The following is an 11,653-nucleotide window of genomic DNA, read 5'->3' as shown; positions in this document are numbered from 1 at the left end:
TAACATAACAGTAAATGTATAACGTTTCGACAAGGTTTTGTCATCATCAGGTACCAATTTGTCGAAACGTTGTACATTTACTGTTATGTTAAACTTATATTAAAGTTTTTCTTCATTACCCATTCAAGCCGTCTCCAGCCATTATTAGTCTCAAAGTGGGTTCCTCGTAATCGAAATTAAAAACTAGTAAAGTTTAACTTTAGCCAACTTAACATCACAGAGCTCTACTTCTGCAGAGATCCATTATGGCTGATATCAAAAAGAAATACTTATATATTAAAACAAAAGAAAGTACTGTTTTCATAGAAATTGAAATCCGTAGAGACATCATGTAATACTGAAATTCTATCTAGACTGCTCTTGCTGGAGTTCTTATAGTGCACCAAGTTTTGGTCACTATGTTAAAGAAGGATTTTCTATAGAGCGCAAAACAGGAGAAGCTAAGGTTTGACAATCGTAACAGATTCACTTCGTGTTTATTTATCACACTCAGTTATTCAGTTAGAGAGATTAATGAAGTTGCAAGCTAACGATCAGAATATTTATCTAGCTCATTAATAATTTTTCACGATTTTTCACAACTGTGGTGCGACGATTCTTTAGAATATTTTTCCTTAACTTGAAATATGGTTAAAAACAATAAAAAAAAACACTTACATTTTGTGCTACAGTACTTTAAATTAGTCCAAAGCCATGATTACGTCAGCAGATCTTCTTTTGATAAGAAGAATAGCACGTAGATCCCTCTAAATGCTCACTCTGTAATCAAGTGTTTTTTTTTCAAGATAATCCTTTTACAATATGATTCGCTCTGAATTCCATATTTAGTTTGAATTGTTTGTTTGTTTTGAATTTTGCGCAAAGCTACACGAGGGTTATCTCCGCTAGCCGTCCTAATTTAGTAGTGTAAGGCAGCTAGTCATCACCACCCACCGCCAACTCTTGGGCTACTCTTTTACAAACGAATAGTAGAATTGACCGCCACATTATAACGCCCCCACGGCTGAAAAGACGAGCATGTTTGGTGGGACGGGGATTTGAACCCGCGACTCTCAGATTGCGAGACGAGCGCCCTAACCACCTGGCCATGCCAGGCACTTTTAGATTTAATAGTATTCCATGATATTTCTAATGCCCCTGATAACTGAATGACTAATACCATTTTTATCAACGATTCTCGCTAAAGCGACCCAAAAAACAGACCAAACCTCACTATAACAGCTACTGGTTCCAACAATAGATACGTGTAACCGAAACTATGATTGCTATTAATGGATAGAAGTTTCTTTCTCAATGGACTTAAATCATTTTATTCATTAATTTGATGACGTTCTATTTTTGTTCTTGAGACAATTCTCTTTGATTGTTTAGTTCCTCTTATATATTACACTGTAAAATAACTTCATTCATGTCTACGAGTTGTGTTTGGAGCTACGATGTTCATGACACAAAACGTTCCTCCATTAGTTAGCCTTCTGCATTTAAAAAACGAATCTGTAACGCATGAAGTATCAGGAAATACTAATCAAAACATCGAACACCGGAACACATTATCTCCATACGTAAACACACGATACATGATTTATTGTTTGATTACCTCTTGTAATTAGAGAAAATAGTTCATGCATGAACAGAAACTGGCAATCTCTAAGCACTTGCTTAAGCATTGGGTCATTGTTTGCAGCTGGTCAAACTCGAAGCAAATTATAATAACAATTGGGGCCTTTAGTAGACGGTGTAACTCTGTCGCAGATGAGCTTGCTTCTCTAGTGATACCCTGCACTTATGTACTTCCCATCTTCTCTAGTGATATTCTGCACCTACGTACCTCTTACCCTCTCAAGTGAAATTCTGCACGTATGTACCTCTCAACTTCTCTAGTGATATTCTGTACCTGTGTACTTTCTACCTTCTCTACTGATATTCTGTACCTGTGTACTTTCTACCTTCTCTACTGATATTCTGCACCTGTGTACTTTCTACCTTCTCTACTGATATTCTGTACCTGTGTACTTTCTACCTTCTCTACTGATATTCTGCACCTGTGTACTTTCTACCTTCTCTACTGATATTCTGTACCTGTGTACTTTCTACCTTCTCTACTGATATTCTGTACCTGTGTACCTCTCACCTTCTCTAGTGATATTCTGTACCTGTATACTTTCTACCTTCTCTACTGATATTCTGTACCTGTGTACCTCTTACCTTCTCTACTGATATTCTGTACCTATGTATTGATATTCTACATCTGTGTACTTCTCACCTTCTCCAGTGATATTCTACATCTGTGTACTTCCCACCTTCCATAGTGATAGTCCGCACCTACATACTTCCCGCTTTCGTAACAGAAAGTCCATGAGTTACATTATACATGTTTCATATTTTTAGTTTTGTTTGTATTAAATACATATATAACTTTGTGACAGCACAAAGTCACAGCTCAATCGTGCAGGAACGCCAATGGAGACTTAACCACTGGCTCTAATGATAAGAGTGAAGAGACCAATTTTGTTTTCTGATACAAAATAAGTTTACAAAGAATCGTTGAATTGAATCATCAGAGATATTTCATATCAAACGTAACAACGTAAGAAGCCCAATTAAATAACATAAAAGCTAACTAGGAAGTAGCAAAAGTAGAGAAAACAATGAGCCTTTCCTTTCTTTCCTGATACTTCTTTTCATTTATTAAAGAATTTGATTCAAATTTCGAAATTTAGATTACTACCTCACCAGCTGTTATTAATGATGTTTGCGTCAAACTTCCATGTTTTATATTTAAAAAAAACGAATATCAAGATAATTCTTACCTTTATCTGGATGAAATATTCTCTTGAGTCTTCCTAATGGTTCTTTAAGACTACGAACGTGATAGGTGAGAGTGGTGAGGTCTTCCTTTTCCACTAGAGGACTCTGTGGTGGTTCTTCGCTATTTATGTCGTTCATTGAAGAAGAAAGCTGAGTAGAAGTATCACTTAGTGAAGGAATATTCACAGCACTTCTGCTTCGAGTATGAGTTTTAAAAATAGGCAAAGCTTTCATTCTTGGCAATGTGTTTTCTTTAATATCAGATGTAATTTCCTAGAGGAGAGAAAACCGGTGACAATACATTTAACGTACTTCACTGATTTTTATACTACTTAATGTGAATTTTAGAAAATGAAATAGAACGATCCCTTAACACTCTCGTTGATAAAGTATACTTATTGAGCCCCCCCCCCCCCAGAAGCACAGCGGTATGGCTGCGGACTTACAACGCTAGAAACCGGGTTTCGATACCCGTGATAGATAGAGCACAGATAGCCCATTGTGTAACTTTGTGTTTAACTTCAAACAAACAAACAAATTTATTGCAAAAATACTTTTTAAAGACAGGATTCTATCGCAGACACTAAAATCTATAAGTCCACTTGTCTTAGACATAACATTAGTTAAGCCTTTATTAAGTACGGTCTACATTCGATAAAGTTAACACTGTAACGTTTTTTGCTTTAGTTTAGTTAGGGCCAAACTTTACCGTACTTATACTATCAATAAATAAACCAATAATGTTATTCTACGACCTAACGTTAGACCTTTTTTTAAAAAAAAATCTTTGATAAGCTTTTAATATGTTGTTGTACAAAATGTAAACTAAAGTATATTTACATCAGTTGAAATAAAGTGCGTGCGCATGCGCATTTAGATAGTAAGGTGCGCGCGCATTTTCAGGATAGACAAAAATGGAATTACCATGATAATATTACCACACATAGCACAGTTACACTTACTACCACAAACATTACAGAACACAAATACCAAGCAAACACAAGACTACAAACATATACAACTTGATAACATAAAACGGACATGGCTCTCAAAAGGAAAGTTCTAATAGAATTCAAAAAAATCAAACCAGCCAACCAAAACCCAAACCCAAGAAGATAATATAATATAATAACAGTGCAGTAGGGAGGAAGAGGTCTACTAGAACCCGATCCTCCCATGTCGCAAACGACCTAAATCCCGATCCAGAAAGCGAACGATCATGATAAATTGGCATAGCTATAGATATAAATATTAGTCCAAGTCAATCAAAGCGTTCCATAGTGGAAACATAAAGCACTATAGCTAATTTTTATGATGATAAATTTTATAATACATGGCAAAAACATTTAATGTGTTCAATTCATCTATAAAAAAAATTAAGGCCACAACGCTTATCATTCAATTGGCGAGTTTCTTTATTTTATAAATAATTTGTTACATCTATCAAAATTATGAATGGTTGGGTAAAAGAGCAATTATTGTACTTCAAAATGATAGTGTTCATGACATAAATGATCAATTATTGCAAAAGGTTCCCGGACTGGATTTCACCTACAGATCAGTTGTCAGTGTTCCAGTTACAGTTGATGCTGTAAGTTACCCAACTGAATCCCTAAATTATCTTGAACCACCAGGGAAGCCAGGACACATTTTGAAATTAAAAGTTGATTCACCAATAATGTTAGATCTCATCAAAACCTGTTGATATATATATAGTATAAGTTTAAAACCTCACTATAAAACCTCTTCACAAGTGTTAGATCTTCCCAGCGGTCAGTCTGCGGACTTATAACGTTAAAAATCGGGTTTGGATACCCGTGGTGGGCATAGCACAGACAGCCAAATGTGTAGCCTTGTGCTTAACTACCAACAAATAAACACAAGTGTAGGGAATATTTATGTTTATTTCACTAAGACCCAGTTAAATAACTCCGATAAGCAACAGAGACAACTTTTTCTACCAAACAGTGTCACTTTCAGAAGGGGGAGTTGTATTTCAAATTCACACATTCTCTTTAAGCCTTTGAAATGTGTGAATTTTTTCTATCTCAAATAATTTTCGACTTAACGATTATTTTTATCTGTTAAACTACGTCAATTTTATCAAAAGATGTATTTTAAACATAATGTTATTACTTGAATTTTTAAACTGTATTGATACCAGTGTTATAGGTGAGGTCCAAACTAAAACCGTGTGCAAATGATTTTGACGATTTTGTTTGTGTTTTAGCCCCAAACTGCACAATGTACTATCTGCGTTCTGTCCACTGTGGGGAATCGAACCCCTGATTGTAGTGTTGTAAGTCCTCAGATTTACCGCTGACTGTTTCAATGGTGACACTATTAAGAGTCGGGTGTTACAAAGACTTAAAATTTACATAAAACATTAGCCTCTAGCAACTCCCTTTACATCCCTAAAGTGTATGTAAAAAATTAAATTTGTGCCCACCAATTATAATTGTTGTAACATCAAGTACGAATAAAATATCCCACTCTTTCGTTAATAACCACTTCAAGAAAATGCACATACATAGTTATTTACCTTCAGGATACTTTTCCTTTTTTGGTCCCAAAGCTAGATTTGAAACTCACCTATTGCTTGGCATTTGTTTTGTGTTGGTTCTTAACATAATAGAGAAGTGTCTGTTGTCCTATCTTTACAACAGAGAGAGGAACAAAAACAAAATTGGTTGGGTGTGTCCGGTACTCAGTCTGGACTTTGTTTCTCAGAATCAACTTCACATACTTTTGGTGCTAGCTACACGTTTAGATTTTGCACAATATCAAACAGGTAACATCTTGCAAGACATTCTGAACAAGATATTCTAACCTTCCAAGTGAATATGGTACCCAAAGAGATTCAAAGGTACTGATTTCACAAACATGAATTATAAAGTACAACTGTAGACTGTATTTGTTGTCATTATAGTACAGTCTCCTTTCCCGAGTGTCAAATGTTGAAACGTATGAGTCAATACGTGATGGCGCTTAGTTATGCTAGTTATTTGTTCAGTTGTGGTTTTCATTATCCGCAATCAAAGTCAGTACCTGGAGTATTCACAGGAAACGGAAACAAGTTACTTTGTAGTCACGATAAAAACGTGCATATGTTTAAATTAGTTACACGTCAGAACGTGCACTCTGTGTCTATATATGAATATACATACACACACACATATATATATATATATTTAATACCTAATATAGAGTATTATGCCTATTCATACGCATATTGTTTTACGTAAGCTCTGTATCCCAGCAAGCATCACGATTTTGGTGGTTAGAAATGTAAAGGCTATGTTTCTTTCTTTTTTATTTTTATATGCACACACTCTCTTAGAAATATGTACGTATAAGTGTATTATACATGATTTAGTGCTAATAGTTCAAACTTGGAACAATTGAGCTAAAGGTCCCTGAACTGTACATATATGTTATCATTTCTTCATTTTGTGCAAATGCATGTAAAACAGACATTAATACGATGATATTTATAAAAAAAAAGAAAAAGAAAAGAAAATATTATCTAACCAAAAAAATAGAATTGAGTCTGTTGTAAACAACTGACACCCCCCCCCCCCGTGTGTGAAAATCTTACTTTTCTTTGTTTACAGTTAAGAATAAAACTATACAGTGGGTTATCTATGCTGTGCCCACTACGGGTATCGAAACTCGATTTTTAGAGTTATAAATTCGCTGAGACACTGGGGGGGGGGGGAGATCTTACTAAATTCGAAAAACAAACAAACATATGAAACGTGAAAAGACGTAATTGTTTTTATGGTAATGTATCCGTTTCACAAACACGTTTTTAAATATCCTATGTTTATAGGGGGGAACCAATAGTTATAAGTGGACACCAAAAGATATATGACTATATCAAATGGGACCATTCATTCCTGCAGCCACATCTTTTGACTCCCTCATGTCATAGTTGTTTTAGTAATGTAAGATGTGGATGATGTTTATAATGTGGCATAACATTTCGGAGGCGGTTAACGACCTGAACTTCAATGGAACAACATTTCAATCTGATCTCTGGTTTTATACCGACTTTTGATGGCATTGTGGTCTTTTGTCCAACCGTGATATAAGTTTGATAGTTCAAAATCTAAGGATCTGTGGTATACGTGCATTGTTTAAATAACACACAGCTCAAGTATTAAGCCTTATAGAAGTAAATGTTGGGCATGAATTCCACTGTCAGCCTTCAATCCACACGGAAGAAAGTCTTTCGCTAAATTCATATCGTGTTCCCTTTTAATATATACTTCGGTAAAATTGAAATATATTGTTAGATACTTACAAACACTTTTTGACGTGTGTAAAGACTGAAAATAAACTAAAATATTCATCTTATACACGTCTGCCCTTTCAGTAATGTGTTATGAAATGCACGTGTAAGTGCACAGTATTTCCACTATTCTGCCTTAGCGGAAGTTGTAGAACAATGAGCAGATTTTTTTTTCAACTGACAACTCTGTTGATTTGGTGAATGCACCTGTATTCAGGTTAAAGAGGAAGGGGCACGAGGGAGCGTGTCTGTCATGAGAAAATATTCTCGGGGAAGACACTCAACAACGTGAAACGTAACGGTTCTCACGTATGGTACTGCTTGGAAAACCACATATAAGTTATGTTTTGTAACTGTATCTGAGTAAAAGGGTCAGTTACCTCTGTGTGGCAACAAGTGAATATTTAACACATTCTGGATGACAGACTAAGTATGCGAAAAGCATTGTTAAGTGAATGCTATCCTAAATCCTTATATTTTTCTTTCAGCCACCACATAGTTAATCAAAGATCTGTATCGATATCATAGACGATGTCTCAATAACTGGTGGTTACCTGAAGGTTCACAGTTACTTAAGCAGAACCAGAATAAAAAATGTTAAAGTTGCTACTGGTTTCCATGCCTTGCTGTTCTGCTAAATACCAATAATAACAATTAATATTATATTTCAAAATGGAAAGAATTATTTAAAACATGGAAGTTCTTAAAAAAACAGTTACCTGCTAATTTACTATTAAGACAAATGTTGAATTTACTTCACAGTAAGACATGTCTCCACGTCCAGTCGTATTATATCTGACAACTGTACATCTTGACTATAGCCCTGCAGTGTAGTTTCCATTAAAAAGATTCCGTCGTAAGACTGTCATGTCCAAGACACATCTCTCCTCCCTACTGTTTCTATTCTCTATCTAGTGTAAAAGGTTGAAGGTTTTACTATGAAGTTTTGTTTGTTGTCGATTTAATGTCACTCTTGATATAATACTATAAGAAGCTTTCTAATGTGAAATGATTACATCCTCCATATAATACTACTACCAGAAATGTTTCTGTCATAAATTACCCTCTCATTCCATATAATAAACAAAGTTTTTACTGTTGTTTGATGTTCTTCATATAATATTACTGTATATCTCAATCTTTTTTATTGTTCATTGATGTATTTGATGAAAGACTACAAAATGTACAGTTTCGGTGTCGGGAACTTTAAGCAGAATAAACAATATTGTTGATATCAATTCACTAAACATTAGGAAAACAGAAATACTTTCCATAATCCCCTCTACTATTCATCCGGATGCTTTAGGTTGTTTAATAAAATGCTAAAAATACCGGATAGATCCGGTAAATGTCCGGGTGTATGCCTGTAATATCTAACTGCATCAATCCCAGTTGAAGTTGAATGCCGTATTTTAATATTCTGTTCTTATTGGTGTAATCTATATCCATGAAGTAGGATGTTTTAAAACATTTTAACATAACACAAATAAAAATTAACATACTTAAAAAAAAAAAAAACTCGAGCAAGAGAAAGAGAGCCAACTGCCATGTCAACGTATAGATATTTTTTCTTTTTACTCTCTTTGCCTTTCCGTTTCGCTCCAAAGAAAATTAATTAAAATTGTTTTTATGACTTGTTGCATAACCCACGTGACTAAACATCTCAACATTGAGATTTTAGTTTTAAGTAATGGCGGGAATTTCATATTCATCGAAACAGAATAATCATTTAATATAGTAATACTGACAATATGGTTTATTGATGCAGCGTTGATACAATTTTACGGTGTAACGGAAAACGCTTTTCTATCTTTCTTCATCAGAAGCATGGTTCTATACAATAGGCTTCTTTACCCATAATCACACTGCGATATATACATACATAAATGTGCAAATATTCATGAGATAGAACGAAAACAAGCGAGAAATAGAGACACAGAAAGTTGTATAACCAGATAGGTCTGGAGAGAACTGGTTTATTGATAGCTTGCTTGCGTCACTGCCACACTTTATTGTTGGCAAGTTTATAATTTATCAAACTTTTTGTGATTGCAGAGAGAAAGTCAAACCTGTTTTAATATGATAAGACTAATTTTAGTATTAAACCGATTAGTCTATAACATTACTTATACCCCACGATTACTTGCCTGTAATCGGTTTCATTGTGGCGCCCTCTACTGGAACAAGTTGCTAAAATATATATTTGTGTTTATTCTTTAAACATTCTTTATAACACCACACAGACAATTGTATTAGACATACCATGTAATATTTGTTGACATAGTCTCTACTTTCAACAAGGTTATCATTCGACAATTCTTAACACTAAACATTTTTTTTTCTATAAATGTTTAGAGTTCAACATCGTGGTATGAAGTTTCTATGTTTCGAGTATCCGTTGTACTTTGGCTCCATTGTGTATATGGTGTAGCCTGACCTCTTTATGGCTGACGTACGGTCACGCACTTAAAAACACAAACATACCAGACTGCTTTACTACAAATGTCTGTATAATAGCCATATTTACAGGTTTTTTTTACTACGTGCATATTAGTAAGTGACTACAGTGCAAAGGTATTGTTTATATTCCCGAACTCGCCTAAAGATGACGTATCATGTTTTTAAATCGTACTAAACGCCTCCCTACATGCACATCAGAACAAAAACACGATATCAGTATCAACATCTTACGATTTTCTTATAATAATATTAACAAAACAGTGTAATATATTTTTAAAAACTGATTCCAGCGGGAACATGATCTTCGAGAGTTTCATTCTTTTATATATAGTTTTGCAAAAATGTTTTATTTACTCGTAATCGTTTTTGAATAATCAGCCGATGAAGAAGAACATTATAAAAATATAGTGCCAATACAAAAGTGTGCATAAAACCATTAAGAGAATCTAATAATATTTCAGAATCCCCCCCCCCCCAAAGCTACGTAAAAGGCTGTCTGCGCATAGCTACCTCTGTTTTTGAACTGATACAATACAGAGAAAGCATTTAATCAAAAGCACCCACCGCTAACTCTTAGGCTACTTTTGTCTGATCGAATAGTGGGATATAGCCGTCACTCCTATAATGCACCCATTGTCTCTGGATTCACGGTCTGACAAGCTAGGGCCCGGCATGGACAGGTTGTTAAGGTGCTCGTCTCGCAATCTGACGGTCGCGAGTTCGAATCCTCGTCACACCAAACATGCTCCAAAACAAACTGAAAAGCTAACCTCTAGGCCAGCGTTTCCCATACTATGGGTCGCGACCCACTGGTGGGTCGCAAGCGGAATGTTAGTGGGTAGTAAAAAGTTATACTAGAATTACGCATTAGCTTCGATTGAACGCTGTCTGTCGAGATAGTTCAAGACTCGGGCTTTCATTGCCAGGCTGTTGTTGTATCAAGCAGTATGTTGTTTTGACGAGCTTAACGAACCAGGGTTGATCATGCTCTCAATTTAATCATTCGTCATCTTAAAAAGGAAATCAATTTTCACCTATTCATACAGTACTTTAGCTATAGTACCGGTTTTATCAGTTGATTGCAGAATTTTAACTTTTGATTATAGATATCTATAGTTTTTTTATATTTCTAGGTATCCTTTGAGTATATGTAGATATAATGCGCCCCCGGCTCCTACACCTATGCTATTTCAATCAAAAGTTAAAATTCTGTAACCAAAGGTTAGATATCTACTTAAATAAAAATAGTGAACTTAATAAAGTCAAAACCATTGCAATCGCGCTTATTTGAGAAGTTGTGCGAAGAAATGGGAAGCAATCATAAATCACTTCTTCTGCACAAAGAAGTACGTTGCCTCTCGAGGGGTAAAGTGCTAACAAGACTTACAGAACTCCGCGAAGAAGTTGCTATATTTCTGGAAGGTAAAAGCGATTTTGCGAGATATTTGCGCAACGAGGAATTTGTTCTGAGGTTCACGTATTTGGCAGATATTTTTTCAAAACTAAACGAACTGAATTTGTACTTGCAAGAAGCAGAAGGTATCAGTATGTTCGCAGTTCATGAGAAAATTCGAGGAAGTTTTTTCATGAAAGTTCTATGGAAAAACTGTATTGACAACCGAAATTATGACTGTTTTGAAACATTTCAAACCTTTGTAATGGAGAATGAAGCAAAAGTTGATGACGATATAATCATTAAGATATCTGAACACTTGAATAAGCTGAAAGAAAGTTTTGAGTTTTATTTCCTTGAAGAAATGAAAAATATCCAAGAGAAAAAATGGATTATGAACCCCTTTCAGCCTGACATAACGAGTGGGATATCGACAAAAGCTGAGGAAGAACTTTTTGATTTATCTGAGGACGCTTCGTTAGAAATGAACTTTAACAGCAGAAAACTGATACAGTTCTGGGTGTCTGTTCGAAAACCGTACCCAATCCTTTCCACTGAAGCTTTGAAGGTACTTCTCCCTTTCTCATCCTCATATCATTGTGAAGTTGGATTTTCAGCAATGGTAGGAATCAAAAACAAATTCCGAAATAAACTTCAACTGTCAAATTCCTTACGCCTGAAACTAACCCACATTGATG

General features: G+C 35.1%; 1 protein-coding gene across 1 annotated transcript in view; it reads right to left on the bottom strand.

The window, feature by feature from the left end:
* Positions 1–11,653, bottom strand: part of LOC106462569 (rho GTPase-activating protein 45-like) — a 96,494-nt gene that overhangs the window by 77,120 nt on the left and 7,721 nt on the right. Inside the window, exon 2 of the mRNA XM_022389862.1 lies at positions 2,811–3,081. Within this exon, the coding sequence (XP_022245570.1) occupies positions 2,811–3,081 (271 nt within the window). The remainder of the gene's footprint in view (positions 1–2,810; positions 3,082–11,653) is intronic.

This window comes from Limulus polyphemus, unplaced genomic scaffold, assembly GCF_000517525.1.
Source record: "Limulus polyphemus unplaced genomic scaffold, Limulus_polyphemus-2.1.2 Scaffold1198, whole genome shotgun sequence".
Lineage (NCBI taxonomy): Eukaryota > Metazoa > Arthropoda > Merostomata > Xiphosura > Limulidae > Limulus > Limulus polyphemus.
The sequence above is the reverse complement of the archived record's forward strand: the minus strand, read 5'-3'. Positions and strand labels throughout refer to the sequence as shown.